Raw genomic sequence first — 18,414 nt, forward strand, 5'->3', positions numbered from 1 at the left:
CCCAAGGCTTGGGAACATTTACTTCTAATTTCACTACTAGTCCAGGTCGAAGAAATCTATTTCAACAATCTCAACATTTTTACAGGTTATATACATTCAAGGTACCTGAGGTCTACACCAGTTGACTGTTCCTATGTTTTACTTACTGGTGCACTTTTTTCCATGACCACCTCTGCGTAGTGCATTTCGGCTCAGTCTGCAGTGAAAATTGTCTTCCCAGAATTCAGCAAACCAGACATTCCTCCTATTATTATCTAGTGTCCGACTAGTAAAATACCGGTCAAACCCTATAATAAGTTGAAAACCAACACATAATAGTATATTAGAGGATAAAAAAGAAAGACCAAGAAACTTGGAAAAAGATTTATCATATAAGGCAAAATGTATGGGCACGTTAGTAAACCTCTGACTGAAGCCCGTCTGGGTAGTATAGTAACCGCTCCTTCTGCCACTTCCTCCTGCTGAAGTACTGGAGAGATCTTTGAACCCCAACTGTCAGAGCCAACCCACATGAAGTGTCCTGTTTGATTTGCCCGCTTAGCTGCTGCAAGCACCCGCCTGTGGAAAGTAACATATCAAAAGAAAAAGGAATATAAATAAGATTGGTAAATTAATTTCAACTACAAGGACCAATGTTACAAGGTGAAATCTATTCTAAAAATTACATTTAAAAAGTTTTTTCCCCCATGAGATTTTTGTCAAACTAATTGCCATAAGTCCCAAATCGTGGGGATCAGGTACCTATAGGAAGCGAAGAGGCTACATTCTCACTAGGGCCCTAAAGTCTGTGGGAGCCAAAAAGGTCCCACTGCTCATGAAGAGACTGATATTATAAATGACAAGTGATAGTTTGGGCCCTGTTTGACAGATTTTGTATTAGGGGCAAGGAGCTCTGAGTTACGCCTCTGACTGGACTGGCCCTTATTTTATCTATAATATAGATTTTATAATGACTTTCCTGAATACATAATTTTCAGTAAATTTTGAAATACCCACAATGTCTACCAAATTATTACTTCCCTAAGACTTAGTATAAAAATACACACAAATTGTGACTAAATTTGTTTATACAGTAATCTCAAAGTGTTTAGGCCTCATGCACACGGCTGTGCCCATAATCACCGTCCGTGATTATGGGCACGGCCGGCTGCTGGCAGCCGCCGACAGCCACCCGCATTTTCGACCCGTGATCCCAAATAAAGTATGGGAGTACGGTCCGTAAAAAGCAAAAGATAGGACATGTCCTATCTCTTGCGGAGGCTTTCTACGGCCCGGAAACCTTCCCGCAAATATACGGGAAGGTGTCCGTGGTCAATAGAAATGAATGGGTCCGTAATTGCGGACAGTAGTCTACAGTCGTGTGCATGGGACCTTAAAGTCCTTACTGGAATTTTCTGAAAATGTATCAGACATAACACACAACAGTTAAACCTCACAATGCAACAGCAGTTTTATTTGTGCGCACCTTTGTGCAACATTACATAGTTCAGAAATAGAAGTAATCCGTATGTCAGTAGTAAATTTTGAACAATTAAACAATTTAAATTGGAGTGTAAATTAGGAAGTGGGGAAATCTGGACAAACATCTCCTGGCTCAAGTACAAATAGTTTGAGATGGCCATCAATCAGCAGAAAGTTTTGTAGCTCATGTCTAACAACTCATGCACACTGTCACATGGAATTCTATGAGCCCATGCGAAACCTCTGTGTGTGTATGATTTTACATGGAGGCACACAGAGGTTTTTTCTCACAGTAAGAAAAAAATCACGAAAAAAAATTGTAGCATGATAACACCGAGGTACTTTCTCTTGGAATCATTGCTACTAGGGAAAAATATGGTGCCTCTATATGGGTTTATACGCACAGCATAAACTGATACAAAAAAATAATAATAATTAGAATATAGATGACATAGGAAATAACAACATGGGTTGAAGTAACAACTCTCCAAATTCCTTATGCGTCAGCTCACTTTTTGTTAACCAACAGCATTAACCTAATGAGAACACTTTTGTCAGCCGGCTTGAATAGTGAAGGTGTGACAAACAAGGTAAGCAAATCCTGACAATAATTAAACCTGTAAGGGTAGCACACAAAGGATCACACAGTGCTATATATAGAAGCTACAAGAGCATAGACAAATGTGTTATATAGGTGCCCTAGAAAAGATTTAGATGTAGAATTACAAAAATCTGAAAGACTATGATGATTCACCATCTCCTGCTGTCTATAAATTGTACTACAGCTGCTGTAATTTTTTCCCATCATCCACAATAGAAATTCATGGTTAGATTTTCAATATGCCTAAAGGGAATCTTAGATTAAACCGCGTTATAATTTTTAATCCAATTTTTTGGATGCTTCGGAATCCTGGTAAAGTAGGAGGTATAATTCAATGTAGACACTGGCAAATCAACAGAAGGATAAAATAATTACGGCACGCCAGCCACTTCAGTGCTGCTGACTGCTAATAACGCACCATGGAACTAATTTCCCTCCACGATACCACTCTATATAAATGTGTATAGTTTCAAATATATGAAGCCAAATGATACAATTAATATAGTAAAAAATATTTGATGCTCAAAAATTACAACTTTCAACACATGAATGGTTGGCATAGAATATAAATCATCATTTTTCACCTGATATCATCTTCACTTGCAAAAATGATGACAGCCCGGGCATTGGATGTCTCCAGAAGGCGCCGAATTATCTTATCAAATTCTCCTGCTTTTGGCTCTCGAGGAATTTTCACTGATTGTGCTACACACAAACCTCCTGTAAATACAAGGCAAATAACCTTTTTTTTTTATTGTGGTTTTGAAATTTACCATAATTGAACTAGAACACTAATAGACAATGCATTCTCATTTTCACTTCATTATGCTTTTTACATAATTAATAAAGGTGTTGATGGGTTTTTCCTTATTGAATCAGAGGTCAGCTGAAATCTCACATATTTACAGAACCTAATAATATGCATTTATTCTAAGAAACCCCAAACAAATATACAAAGTATCAGAAAAATAATTAAATTCAGTAAATTGCAGATATTGTGGATTCACTAAAATGATCCTATTTTAATTAGATTGGCCGAATCTAGCCAGTAGTCATTCTGAAATACTCTACCATGTAAATTAGTCTTAAAACCGGAGAATATAAGTTCTATTAGACAGTAAATGAGTGTCGATCAATATAGGGACGCGTCGAGACACGGAGCAAATATTGCTTACATGTAGGGACAAGCGATCTTTACTCGGATCGCTCATCAACATATGTTTTCATCACGTCGACAGCGCATCTCCCTGATTACACAGGGAGATGTGCTGCCGACAACGATGATTTTGAATTCTGCATAAAATAGCAGATCAGCCTATGAACGAGCATTTGCTCGTTCATTGGCTGATCGTTACCCTTAATACACAGGGCAATGATCAGGAACAAGCATTTATATGAACGCTCGTTTGTCCGATCATTGGCCCATGTAATAGGGCCTTAAGGAGTATATTACTTTCTATGCAGACAGTTGTTCTACTTGCAACATCTGAATTGTTCACTGGCAGCTATCTTACCATCCTCCCTGGATTTTTGGATAAATGCTTCTACTCCACTTTCACCGTAGCTGCCTTCAGATGCAAGCGTTGAAACATAACTCCACTTTAAGGCCTTGACAATATCCACCATGGTATGAGCTTGATAGGTGTCAGATGGAACCACTCGAGAAAAAAAGTCATATCGACTGTTGTCACTAAGCTCTGGAGCAGTGGAGGCATAGCTCACTTGTGGAATCTGAGGGGAATAGGAGATTAAGAAAGTGAAGATAATGTAACAATAATGATAGAAGGCAGGAGAATATAAGAAAGTAAGTAATGAAATAAGATCCGGGTAAATCGATCATACACAGAAACACTTTTACAATTGTCAATAATAATTGAGTTTAATTCAAAACTGAATTACCAACAAATGCGTAGAGATACTTCATGTAAATTCAGGATTCATGCTTTATATGTAGTATAAAAGTAACATTCCTTGACATATCTTAAAGAATAACTCTGCATTTACTGAGGGTTACCACATGGTATTTAAAATTGCTTCTAAGCAAAAGACTACAAACTGTCATGCTGTCAAAGGGTTGGTTTGTGGTCTGTTGCTTAGGAGCAAGTTAGCAACTGATAGAATTTTGCATGTGGCAACTTTCAACAAGAGGGGAGCTTTAAAGATAACCTGTCATGTAGAACATGATGTCTTATCTGCAGACAGCATTTTATTGAGCAGGAGGAGCTGAGCAGATCAATGTATAGTTGTATGCAAAAAGTAATTTAAAATAATCTGTAATTTATTCATTTAAATCCCTGCTCACTGTGTTCTAAAGAGTCCAGTGGGCGGTCTCAACTATTGACTGACAGCCTTCCCTGTCTGAAAACAGAAATAGCTGTCAATCATTGAGTACGACCACCCACTGGACTCTTATGTCCAGAGTTAGCATGGATTTTAATCAATAAATTACAGGTTATCCTGAATCTTTCTGCACAAAACAATATATCAATACTGTATTTAAAGGAGCCTCTGTTACTGTTAATTTTATGGCCTGATGAAGATGCTAGTCCAGCATTGAAACACGTAGCCTTATCCTAATAAACGTAATAATTATTATATCTTTTACCTGGACTTGGAATTATTACTGACCAGCAACGCCAATTTATGGTCCACTTTTGCCTACAAACCCTAAACCTCTATACCTGGCGGTAACAGTTTCTGTTGCCAGTTTGGACCGTGGCTGCCCCTGACCATACGGATTTTCGTACTTTGCTGACATCAGATTTGTGCATGAATTAGCACAACCATCATAGGTGAGCACATTACTGTTCTCATCTTTTAAACATCCCTCCTTAGGTGACCTGCACCATGTGGCATCGTGCATCTCCATTTTCTCGCTTTTAGATTAGAACTGTACCTTAGCAGATAATAATCTTATATAAAATAGTAATTCCTATACTGAAAGGCAGATTATGCATTTGCTTACATATGCAGGGATTGGTTCAAGAAAAAAATAGAACAGCTTTGTTTTTTTAAGCTTGTTAGGATATATAACTAAATAGGGACAGCCACCAAAGAACTGTACATAGTGCTGCACAGACTATCACTTCATTATCAATATATCTAAGGGCCCTTTTACACAGGCAAATTATAGGGAAAATGAGCGTTCATTGAATGCTCGTTCCCGATCATTGCACTGTGTAAACAGGGCAACGATCAGCCCATAAACGATCAAACGATCGTTCATCGACTGATAGTATCGTTTTAAATTCCTTAAATATTACCGTTGTCAGCAGCACATCTGACTGTGTAAACAGGGATACGTGCTGCTGCCATAATAAAAATGTATGGGGTTGAGCGATCGTAGTAATGAGCGCTCGTCGAGATACTAGCGCCTTCTGAAAGGAGTAAACGAGCGCCGATCAGCGAGCTGTCTCGTTGATCGTCGCTCGTTTACACGGCCCAGGTCAGCCCGTGTACGACCACATTAAGTGGCTAGTTATCCGGTTAATAAGTAATGTTATAGAAAACAAAAGAACTCAACAGGTCAGCACTACTCACAGTCCTCACTTATCCTGTGAGCGTGTATGTCTCTGGGGGTTAATATATAAAACAGATCACGGTGGTGATCAGCTAAAAGATAAATATCCAGCTATCCAACAATCCAGAGAAGAACGAAAAGCAAAAAGCAGCAACTCACCATCCTGTATTAAAATCCTTTTATTTCAGCTCCCAAAACATCCATGGACATGGGTGAGGGAGGATGCTCCCAGCAGGCAACAGCCTGTCTCGTGCAATAACACTTCCCCTGGCCAGATCAACTCGGACCAGGGGAGGTGTTATTGCATGAAATAGGCTGTTGCCTGCTGGGAAAATTCTCCCTCACCCCATGTCCATGGAGTTTTGTGAGCTGAAATAAAAGGATTTTAATGCAGGATGGTGAGTTGCCGCTTTTTGCTTTTCGTTCTTCTCTGGTTTGTTTGATTAAGTAATGTTACCCTGGTTTACAGATTTTTACAAAGCAGAGCTCTGATAACTGGTGGTGTACCTACGGTCGGCATGAGTGGGGGCAGACTGGGCACATGCCTAGGGCCCCTATCCCCAAACAAGCCCCCTGCTTTCAGCGCCACCACTGCTGTTTAACTGCCCGCCCGCCTGTCTGTCCGTGGAAGTACATCAGATTGCGAGAGAGAGAGAAGCAGTGGGCCCAGGCGCCGAGCTGCAACTCTCTCAAGCCGCGGGGCAGAGAGCCATTGGCTCACTGCCCTGCTGCTTACCCTTGTAGGCCACATGTGTAAGGTCTGTGGCCTACTAGAGGTCGGGAGGACGTCGGCGTCCCGGCACTGGTGACGCGATGACGCCACGACACCAGTGGCGCAACGATATCACGACACTGGGCTATGGAAGAGGACCTATCGTGGGAGCGGGGTTAAGAGGGTTTTTCTTTTATTGGCGCGAAAAGGCCTAACTACTAAATGGATGATGCAGAGGTGGCCTAACTAGTAAACGGAGGGCATAAGCGGGCCTAACTACTGCATGGAGGGCACAAGGGGCCTAACTAGTATACGGAGGTCACAAGGGGGATTAACTATTATATGGAGGGCACAAGGGGGCCTAACTACAATATAGAGGGCACAAGGGGACCTAACTACTGTATAGGGAGCACAAAGGGGCCTAACTATTATATGGAGGGTATAAGGGGGAATAACTACCATATAAAGGGCACAAGGCGCCTAACTACTGTATGGAGGGCACAAGGGGGCCTAACTACTATAAGGAGGTTGCAAGGAGGCCTTACCATTATATGGAGGACACAAGGGGGCCTAACTACTATATGGAGGGCACAAGAGGGCCTAACTACTACATGGAGGATGCAGAGGGGGCCTAACTACTACATGGAGGGCACAAGGGGGCCTAACTATTTTATGGAGGGCACAAGGGGGCCTAACTATTATTTGGAGGGCACAAGGGGGCTTAACTACTGTATGGAGGGCACAAGGGGGCCGAACTACTGTATGGAGGGCACAAGGGGGCCTAACTACTATAAGGAGAGTGTAAGGAGGCCTTACTATTAAATGGAGGGCATAAGGGGGCCTAACTACTAAATGGAGGGCATAAGAGGGGCTAACAAATATATGGAGGGTACAAGGGGGCCTAACTACAATATGGAGGGCAGAAGTGGGCCTAACTATTGTATGGATGGCACAAAGGGAATAACTACTATAAAAAACCCGTAAGGAGGCCTTACTATTATACGAAAGACACAAGGGGACCTAGCTACTATTTGGAGGGCACAAGAGGGTCTAACTACTACATGAAGGGGACAGAGGGGGCCTAACTACTACATGGAGAGCACAAAGGAGCCTAACTACTACATGGAGGGCACAAGGGGGCCTAACAAATATATTGAGGGCACAAGGGGGCCTAACAAATATATTGAGGGCACAAGGGGGCCTAACTACTATAAGGACGGCACAAGGGGGGGTCTAACAAATATATAGGGTGCACAAAGCTGCCTAACTACTATATGGAGGGCACAAAGGGGCCTAACTACTTTGGAGGGCACAAAGGGAGCCTAACTGCTGTATATGGACATAAGGGGCCCTAACTACTATATCAGAGCACCAAAATGATCTAAATACTATATTGTGATGCAAAGGGGGCCTAACTACTATATAGGGGCACCAAGGGACCATAACTGTTATATACCGGCACAAAGGGGGACCTAACTAACATGGGGACACAAAAGAGTCCTAAATATTTTATAGGGTACAAAGGGGACCTAACCACTATATAGGGGCACCAAAGGGGACCTAACTAACTTGGGGACACAAAGCTGTCCTAACTACTATATGGGAGCCCAAAGGGAGACCTAACTACTCTATGAGGACACAATGGAGGGCCTAACTACTAGGAAAGCATTCCTGTGTAGAGAGGGCATTATTACAGTGTGTGGGCACTATTATTGTGTCAAGCACAAAGGGGACACTATTACTCTGCTGGGGTACTATTAATGTGTGGGGCAACAAGAGTGGGCATTATTTCCATCTGGGGCACTATAAATGTGAGTTTTTTGCAGAGGATGGGGAATATGTGGGGAGGGTGCTGGAAAAGTGAGGAGCCAAAAACATTTGTGTCGCAAATTCTGCAGAGGCAATTAGTGGCTGGAAGAAGTTGCCATGGTGTTTTGGCCCAAATGAAGAAGAATAGGGAAAGTGAATGACTCCAATGTGAGAAGACGTCACCGGTGAGTCACTGTATATCCCTCTACTGTAATCACTTATATGGTCTACAGAGCGCCTGTATAGGACTGGTATCTGCCACTATATGGTCACTATATACTGGTAATGTTGATACTTGGTTTACTACACACGTTTTACTACACAATCAAGAGTGGTCGCATTATTTCTATATAGCTGAAGGGTGGGCCCCGAAAACACACATCTTCATACGTCCATGTGAATCCAGCCTTTAGGATGCAGAATTTAAAGTTGTATTAATAGTGTCTGGTTTATTTTCAATTTAATTTGTTTAATGTAATAATATATATATTTTCACATGAGCATATTTGTTTTCATTTACCGAATTGACTGAATGTGAGTATGTTGTTGGTGCAATATTTTATATTTTAAAATTTGGGGCCCTAATTGTAATTTTTTCCAGGGCCACACTTTGCCTAAAACAACATGTTAACTTTACTCTACGGTTTGATATGATTATCGCAATACCAAATAAAATAAAAATTCTGTTTTACCACTGATACACAGAAAAAAATATTTGTTAAAAAATAATTATTTTTTTGTCGCCACATTTTGAGAGCCATAACTCTTTTAATTTTCTCCTCGATTGAGAGGTATAAGGGTTTTTTTTTTACGTGGGGAAACTGTAGTTTTTATTGGTAACATTTTGGGGTAAATGCAACTTTTTGTACACTTTTTATTTCATTTTTCTGGGGAGCTAAGGTGACCAAAACAGCAATTCCGTCATTTTAATATATATATATTTTTTTACAACTTTCACCATGCGGCATAAATAACGTTATATTGTAATAGTTTGGATGGAGACGGGGCCTAAAAGGCTTCTGTAGCCGTCGGCAAGATGGCGCCGCCTCAGGAAATGAGCCGGCGTCATCAGCGGTAGATGTCAGCTGTATGTTACAGCTGAAATCGACCTGTAACAGCAAGAACCAGAATTAGCTCAGATCCCTGCCATTAACAACTTAAATACAGCGATCTAAAGTGTAAAAAAAAGTGAAAAAAAGTTGTAAAAAGTATAATAAAAGTTTAAAGTAATAAAATAAAACACAATCACCCTTTTTCCCTTATTGAAAAAGTGTAATGATGGGGGTAGGGAAACGGACAAGTGAGCCCTAATCCACCCACCACTCTGTCCCTGCCTACTTGCAACGACCTGCCCTAGGCGACGGGGTACAACTGGGCGGCGGTCCCTACGCTCAGTAAGTGCACGAGACAAACAGACAACGGAACACAAAGCTAAGGGAAATGGGGCAGTTGCCCACGGCGACACCGTGAGCAACAAGTGGTGAACGAGCCGAGTCAAACCAGGAGTGCACGAGGTACCAAACGCAGAGCAGGAGAGTAGTCAGTAAGCCGGGGTCAGTATGGAGCAGGATCAAATAGTCAGAAGCTGTAGCTGGGCCAGGAAACCACACAAGAAGAATCACAAGCAAAGGAGGAACAGGAAAGTCAGGTATAAATAGACAGAGGGCGGGAGCTAGCTCCGTCTGGCCAGGCTGCGATAGGCTCTCCCACTCCTAAGCCTGCCATCCTGAGTGGTGGAAGATGGAGTCAGTCTCAGAGACATAGACTCAGGTGCAGACTGATTACCTATGGGCGTATCCCCAGAAGTTGTGCCTGGCAGATCCTTTACAGTACCCCCCCTTTTATGAGGGCCACCGGACCCTTTCTAAGTGGACCTGGTTTATTGGGGAAACGAAGGTGGAACTTCCTGACCAATACCCCAGCGTGAACATCCCGGGCGGGTACCCAAGTCCTCTCCTCAGGCCCGTATCCTCTCCAATGGACCAGGGAGCCTTGGACCATCTTGCTGTCCACAATCTTGGCCACCTCGAATTCCACCCCCTCAGGGGTGAGAACGGGAACAGGAGGTTTCCTCGAGGGAGCCGAGGACGGGGAGCAGCGTTTAAGGAAGGAGGCATGAAACACGTTGTGTATTCGAAAAGATGGGGGCAACTCCAGTCGGAAGGAGACAGGATTGAGGACTTCAATGACCTTATACGGCCCAATAAACCGGGGAGCAAACTTCTTGGACGGGACCTTAAGGCGCAAGTTCCTAGACGATAACCACACCAGATCCCCGACCATAAACAAGGGGTTAGCAGAACGTCTTCTATCAGCCTGAGTTTTTTGTACGCTCTGGGACGCCTCTAGGTTCTTCTAAACCTGTGCCCAGACTGTGCACAGTTCCCGATGAACGACCTCTACCTCGGGATTGTTGGAACTACCAGGTGAAACGGAAGAGAACCGTGGATTAAACCCAAAATTACAGAAAAAAGGGGAGACCCCTGATGAGTTACTGACCCGGTTATTAAGGGAAAATTCGGCGAGGGGAATGAATGAGACCCAATCAAATTGACAGTCAGAGATAAAACACCTTAAATATTGTTCTAGAGATTGATTAGTCGTCTCAGTTTGGCCATTAGTTTCAGGATGGAAGGCAGAGGAGAAGGACAGATCAATCTCCAACTTTTTACAGAAGGTTCTCCAAAACAATGAAACAAATTGTACCCCTCTGTCCGAAACAATATTGACAGGGACCCCATGGAGACGCAGGATGTGTTTGACAAACAAGGTAGCTAACGTCTTGGCATTGGGTAGTTTCTTGAGGGGCACAAAGTGGCACATCTTACTGAAGCGATCTACTACAACCCACACCACCAACTTGCCTTGAGATGGAGGCAAATCGGTGATAAAATCCATGGAGATATGGGTCCAAGGTCTCTGGGGAATAGGCAAAGAATGTAGTAAGCCCGCTGGTCGGGACCTGGGAGTCTTGGACCTAGCACAAACCTCACAAGCGGCGACGTAGGCCTTAACGTCTTTAGGCAACCCAGGCCACCAATAGTTTCTGGCAATGAGGTGTTTGGTACCCAGGACGCCTGGATGACCAGATAGTGCGGAGTCATGATTTTCCCTAAGTACCCTTAGCCGGAATTGTAGGGGAACAAACAGCTTGTCCTCAGGAAGGTTCCCGGGAGCTGAACCTTGATCAGCCGCAATTTCAGAGACTAAATCAGAATCAATAGAAGAAATGATTATACCAGGAGGAAAAATACAAGCAGGATCTTCCTCCGAAGGAGGGCTGGCCATGAAGCTATGCGACAGTGCATCGGCCTTAATATTTTTAGACCCAGCCCTATAAGTAACCAAAAAGTTGAATCTGGTAAAAAATAGCGCCCATCGAGCTTGTCTCGGATTTAGCCTCCGGGCAGATTCTTGGAAAACCAGATTCTTGTGGTCGGTAAGGACCGTTACCTGGTGCCTAGCCCCCTCCAGGAAGTGGCACCACTCTTCAAATGCCCATTTAATGGCTAAGAGTTTGCGGTTGCCAATATCATAGTTACTCTCAGTGGGCGAAAACTTCCTGGAGAAGTAGGCACAGGGACGGAGATGGGTGAGGGACCTGGTACCCTGGGACAAGACAGCCCCCACTCCCACCTCGGATGCGTCAACTTCCACGATAAATGGCTCCATTTGGTTGGGCTGAACCAGCACCGGGGCCGAGATAAAGCACTTCTTAAGGACCTCAAAAGCCTGGACAGCCTCAGGAGTCCAGTGGAGGAGATCAGCACCTTTGCGAGTGAGGTCCGTAAGAGGCTTAGCGATGACCGAGAAGTTAGCAATAAATCTCCTGTAATAATTAGCGAACACCAAGAAACACTGTAAGGCCTTCAGGGAGGCAGGTTGGACCCATTCCGCCACAGCCTGGACCTTGGCGGGGTCCATGCGGAATTCATGAGGAGTGAGGATTTGACCCAAAAATGGTATCTCCTGTACCCCAAACACACATTTTTCGGTTTTCGCAAACAGTTTGTTTTCCCGAAGGACCTGGAGCACCTTCCTGACATGCTCAATGTGGGAGGACCAGTCCTTGGAAAACACCAGTATGTCATCAAGGTACACTACAAGAAATACCCCAAGGTAATCTCTTAAAATCACATTTATGAAATTCTGGAAGACCGCAGGAGCATTACACAACCCAAAAGGCATGACGAGGTATTCGAAATGACCTTCGGGCGTGTTAAACGCAGTCTTCCACTCATCCCCCTCTTTGATGCGGATAAGGTTATACGCCCCCCGTAGATCAAACTTAGAGAACCATTGGGCCCCCTGAACCTGATTAAAGAGATCAGGAATCAAAGGAAGGGGATACTGGTTCCTTACAGTGACCTTATTCAAGTTACGGTAGTCAATGCATGGCCTAAGACCACCATCCTTCTTCCCTACGAAGAAGAATCCAGCACCTACCGGAGAAGTAGAGGGGCGAATGTAACCCTTGGCCAGGCATTCCTGGATATACTCTCTCATGGTTCACGTTCGGAACAAGAAAGATTAAATATCCTACCCTTAGGGAGCTTAGTTCCTGGTACCAATTCGATAGCGCAATCGTATTCTCTATGAGGAGGTAACACTTCGGAGGCCTCCTTAGAGAAAACATCAGCGAAGTCCTGAACAAACTCAGGTAGCGTGTTCACCTCCTCAGGGGGAGAAATAGAATTAACAGAAAAGCATGACGTCAAGCATTCATTACCCCAATTGGTAAGCTCCCCAGTATTCCAGTCAAACGTGGGATTATGCAACTGCAACCAGGGAAGGCCTAAAACCAAATCGGACGATAATCCCTGCATCAACAGTACAGAGCACTGATCCAAATGCATGGAGCCAACAAGGAGTTCAAAAACAGGGGTATGCTGTGTAAAATCAACATTAGCAAGAGGAGTGGAGTCGATACCCACTACCGGGACAGGTTTAGGCAAATCAATCAAAGGCATAGCTAGAGACATAGCAAATTCCACAGACATGATATTAGCAGAAGACCCTGAATCCACGAAGGCACTGCCGGTAGCAGACCTACCACCAAAAGAGACCTGAAAGGGAAGCAAGATTTATTACGTTTCATATTTACGGGAAATACCTGTGCGCCCAAGTGACCTCCCCGATGATCACTTAGGCGCGGAAGTTTTCCGGCTGCTTATTCTTACGCCTAGGACAGGTGTTCACTTGATGCTTGTCATCCCCACAATAGAAGCAGAGACCATTTTTCCTGCAGAACTCTCTACGTTGTCGGGGGGACACGGAGGCCCCGAATTGCATAGGTACCTCCGAGTCTTCCGTGGAAGAGCGAAGCAACGGGACCTCGGGAGGCATCATGGGGGAGTCAGAGGGGAAAACACAAAAACATTCAAGTTGTCGTTCCCTGAGACGTCGGTCAAGTTGTACCGCTAACGCCATAACCTGGTCTAGGGAGTCAGAAGAGGGATAGCTAACTAGCAGGTCTTTCAGGGCGTTCGACAGACCCAACCTAAACTGGCACCTTAAGGCAGGGTCATTCCACCGAGAAGCTATGCACCACTTCCTAAAGTCAGAACAATACTCCTCAACAGGTCTCTTACCCTGACGTAAGGTCACCAGCTGACTCTCGGCAAAGGCAGTCCTGTCAGTCTCGTCAGTCTCCTCCGAGAAACGATCAACGGAGGAAAGTTCAGGGGCGTCAGGAGCCAAGGAGAAGGCCCACTCTTGGAGCCCTTCCTGGAGCCGGGACATAATTATACCCACCCGCTGGCTCTCAGAACCTGAGGAGTGAGGCTTTAAGCGAAAGTAAAGCCTACAACTCTCCCGAAAGGAGAGAAAAGTCCTCCGGTCCCCTGAGAACCGGTCAGGCAGCTTGAGGTGGGGTTCAAGAGGTGAGGTGAGGGGCACTACCATGGTAGCGTCAGGCTGGTTGACCCTCTGAGCCAGGGCCTGGACCTGTAGAGAGAGACCCTGCATTTGCTGTGCCAGGGTCTCAAGGGGGTCCATAGTAGTGACAGGGACCAAGGTAGACTAGGTATATGGGCTTGTGATTATGTAATGATGGGGGTAGGGAAACGGACAAGTGAGCCCTAATCCACCCACCACTCTGTCCCTGCCTACTTGCAACGACCCGCTCTAGGCGACGGGGTACAACTGGGCGGCGGTCCCTACGCTCAGTAAGTGCAGGAGACAAACAGACAAGGGAACACAAAGCTAAGGGAAATGGGGCAGTTGCCCACGGAGACACCGTGAGCAACAAGAGTGGTGAACGAGCCGAGTCAAGCCAGGAGTGCACGAGGTACCAAACACAGAGCAGGAGAGTAGTCAGTAAGCCGGGGTCAGTATGGAGCAGGATCAAATAGTCAGAAGCTGTAGCTGGGCCAGGAAACCACACAAGAAGAATCACAAGCAAAGGAGGAACAGGAAAGGCAGGTATAAATAGACAGAGGGCGGGAGCTAGCTCCGTCTGGCCAGGCTGCAATAGGCTCTCCCACTCCTAAGCCTGCCATCCTGAGTGGTGGAAGATGGAGTCAGTCTCAGAGACATAGACTCAGGTGCAGACTGATTACCTATGGGCGTATCCACAGAAGTTGTGCCTGGCAGATCCTTTACAAAAAGAAACAAAAAACATACATATTTGGTATCACCATGACCGTAACTGCCTGATCTATAAAAATATAATGTTATTTATTCCATGTGGTGAACGGCGTAAAAAAAATTGTAAAGAACAATGTCACAATTTCTGGTTTTTGGTCACTTTGCCCTACAAAAATTGAAATAAAAAGTGATCAAAAAGTGGAATTTGTATAAAAAAATGGTACCTATAAACACTAAAGCTCGTCTCGAAAAAAACAAGCCCTCATACAGCTCCGTCGATGAAAAAATTAAAAAATTATGGTTCCCACATGTCGACAGAAAAAAATACATTATTTTTACAAAAGTTATTTTATTGTAATGTCAGTGTAGGGAGACAGACTGGTGAGCCCAGTCCCTGCCTACTTGCATGGCCTGTCCTAGGCGACGGCGTACAACTGGGCGATGGTCCCTACGCTCAATAAGTGAACGACAGACAAACAGACAAGGGTACACAGAAGCTAAGGGAAATGGGGCTTTTGCCCACGGCAACACCGTGAGCAACAAGTGTAGTGAACGAGCCGAGTCAAACCAGGAGTGTACGAGGTACCAAACGCAGCGCAGGAGAGTAGGCAGTAAAGCCAGGGTCAATTTGAATCAGAGGTCAATAGTACTAGCAGGAACAGCAGAGCCAAGAAACCAGACAGAATCACAGGCAAAGGAAGAGCAGGAAATAAAGGTATAAATAGAACGAGGGCGGGAGCTAGCTCCGTCTGGCCAGGCTGTGATAGGTTCTCCCACTCCTCAGCCTACCAGCCTGAGTAGTAGCAGATCGAGTCACTCTATCAGACCTAGGAGCAGATGCAGACTGATTAGCCACGGGCGTCGACACAGAAGCTGTGTCTTGCAGATCCTTTACATTTATTGTGCAAAAAGTTGTAAAACATTTGATAAATTTGGTATCACCGGAATTGTACTGACCCACAGAATACACTTAACATTGAATTTATAAGGAATGGTGATTGCTGTATAAAAAAACGAAAAAAACTATGCTAGAATTAGTGTTTTTTGGTCACCTTGCCTCCCAAAAAATAGGATAAAAATTGATCAAAAAGTCGCATGTACCCCAAAATGGTACGAATAAAACAAAAACTCTTACCGCAAAAAAACAGCCCTCGTACCACTACGCCTATGAAAAAAAAAAGTTAAGGCTCCAATAAGTCAGGAAAGAAAAATATGCAGTTGTGCAGGCCCGAGGGGAACATTTCTCCTTTTTCAAGCAGCGATTTATCAAGGCCCTAAAATTAGGGAACCAGGAAGGGGAGGACTCAAACATATCTGCTGGAAGCGAGGGTGCCCGTATTATACCAGGACAACACTTTCCCAGCAAAATTCCCCAAACTGCAAAGGTGCAGAGTGTGTACCACAAGGGGGATAAGAAAGGACACCATTTATCAGTGCGACACTGGCCTGTGCAGAAAGGATTGTTTCACAGCGTAACACGCATCTATGGATTATTTTATTGTTTTTTTACCCCATTATTATACCACCTGACTATGCCCCTGATGTACTCTGCCCGGCTTAGATGTACCCCCACATTATAAACTAAAATACCAGTAATACCCCAAACAAAACTACTACCAAGCAAAATCCATACTCCAAAAGCCAAATGGCGCTGCCACCCTACTGAGCCCTACAGTGTGCCCAAACAGCTGTTTACTTCCACATATATGGCATCGCCATACCCGAGAGAACCATTATAACAATTTTTGGGGTGTGTGTCTCCAGTGGCCTAAGCTGGGCACAACATATTTGCCACTGAAATGGCATATCTGGGGAAAAATTGCAATTTTTACTTTGCACCATCCGCAGCGCATTCATTTATGTAAAAGACCTGTGGTGTCAAAATGCTCACTACACCCCTTAATAAATGCCTTGAGGGGTGTAGTTTCCAAAATGGGGTCACTTCTCAGGGGTTTCTTTTATTACTTCTCATCAGAGCCTCTGCAATTGGAAACCAATACTTTGTAAGTCGCCAAATTAGGCCTCAATTTTGCATGGTACTCTTTCACTCCTGAGCCCCGTCAAATGTCCAGGCAAAAGATTTGGCCACATGTAGAGTGTTTTTAAAACTGGGAAACATAGCATAAAAATTAGAGAGCTGTCTTGTTATGGTGGCACAAGCTGGGCACCACATATTGGCATATCTATGGAAAAATTCCCATTTTCACTCTGCAACATCGAGTGCACACTAATTACTGAAAAACACCTGCGGGGTTAACATGCTCACTACACCCCTAGGTGAATACCTTGAGGGGTGTAGTTTCCAAAATGGGGTCACTTCTGTGTGGTTTCCACTGTTTTGGTCCCACAGGGGCTTTGCAAATGCGACATAGCGCCCAGAAACTAATTCTGCAAAATCTGAGGCATACTGTTCATCAAAACAGCAGTTTATGACCATATACAGGGTATTGCCGGACTCGGGAGAAATTGCTTTACAAATGTTGGGGTGCTTTCTCTCCTTTATTTGTTGAGAAAATGAAAAATGTTAAGCTAAAGCTACGTCTTATTGGAGAAAAATTATTTTTTTCATTTTAACTGCCCCAATTCTAATAAAATCTTTGAAACACCTGTAGGGTCAAAATGCTCACTACACCCCTAGATGAATTCCTCAAGGGATGTAGTTTCGTAAATGGAGTCACTTTTGGGTAGTTTCCACTGTACTGGTACCTCAGTGGCTTTTTCTAAAGCGACATGGTGGCAAGAAACCAATCCAGCAAAATCTGTACTCCAAAAGCCAAGTGGCGCTCCTTCTCTTCTGAGCCTTGCTGTGAGCCCAAACAGCAGTATATGTCCACATATTGGGTATTTCTGTATTACAGAGAAGTTGCTTTACAAATAATTTTTTTTTCTTTATTCCTTGTGGACATTGTTGTTTTTTTTAGCTAATACTACATCTTACTGAAAAAAATTTAAATTTTTAATTTTCACGTCCAAATTCTAAAAAAAATCTATACAACACATGTGGGGTCAAAATGCTCACTACACACCTATGTGAATTCCTTGTGGGGGTAGTTTCCAAAATGGAGTATTTTTTGGGGTGTTTCCTTTGTTTTGGCATTTCAAGTCCTCTTCAATCCTGACATGGTGCCTAAAATATATTCTAATAAAAAGAAGGACTCAAAATCCACTAGGTGCTCCTTTGCTTCTGAGGCCGATGCTTCAGTGAATTAGCACACTAGGGCCACATGTGGGATATTTCTAAAAACTGCAGAAACTGGGCAATAAATATTGAGTTGTGTTTCTCTGTTAAAACCTGCTTTGCTACAGAAAAAAAATTGATTAAATACGAATTTCTGCAAAAACAAATAAAGCGGAAAAACTGTCTCGCAGGAAAAAGAAAGGACATGCCCTATCTTCGGGCGTTTACGCCTCTGACCTCCCATTGACATCAGTGGGAGGCAGAGAAAGCATATTTTGTAGCGTTTCTTGCCCGCGGCGCTCAATGGCCGCAGGCGAAAAGCGCCGCGAAAAACGCAGCGAAAATTGATGTGCAGGCAGAGCAAAATCTGCCTCAAAATCCCGAATGGGGATTTTGCCCGAACGGGGCAAAAAACTCTGTGTGAACCCAGCCTAATACTTCTACTAAGAAATGCTTGCGTTTTCCCTATCCAAATAATACAAAAATTTATAATGATAATATAACATAAAAAATATATACTTTTTTTTAATATATCAGCTATATTT

General features: G+C 43.8%; 1 protein-coding gene across 2 annotated transcripts in view; it reads right to left on the bottom strand.

Annotated features, from left to right (window-relative positions):
* GRM4 (glutamate metabotropic receptor 4) overlaps nucleotides 1-18,414 on the bottom strand; it is a 238,888-nt gene that overhangs the window by 57,718 nt on the left and 162,756 nt on the right. For both annotated transcript variants that reach the window (XM_075853515.1, XM_075853516.1), the window contains exons 3-6: nucleotides 3,577-3,793; nucleotides 2,647-2,782; nucleotides 404-558; nucleotides 147-287 (exon numbers count right to left, since the gene is read on the bottom strand). In XM_075853515.1, coding sequence (XP_075709630.1) covers nucleotides 147-287; nucleotides 404-558; nucleotides 2,647-2,782; nucleotides 3,577-3,793 — 649 coding nt within the window. The remainder of the gene's footprint in view (nucleotides 1-146; nucleotides 288-403; nucleotides 559-2,646; nucleotides 2,783-3,576; nucleotides 3,794-18,414) is intronic.

Source organism: Rhinoderma darwinii, chromosome 2 (genome assembly GCF_050947455.1).
Source record: "Rhinoderma darwinii isolate aRhiDar2 chromosome 2, aRhiDar2.hap1, whole genome shotgun sequence".
NCBI classification, from domain to species: domain Eukaryota; kingdom Metazoa; phylum Chordata; class Amphibia; order Anura; family Rhinodermatidae; genus Rhinoderma; species Rhinoderma darwinii.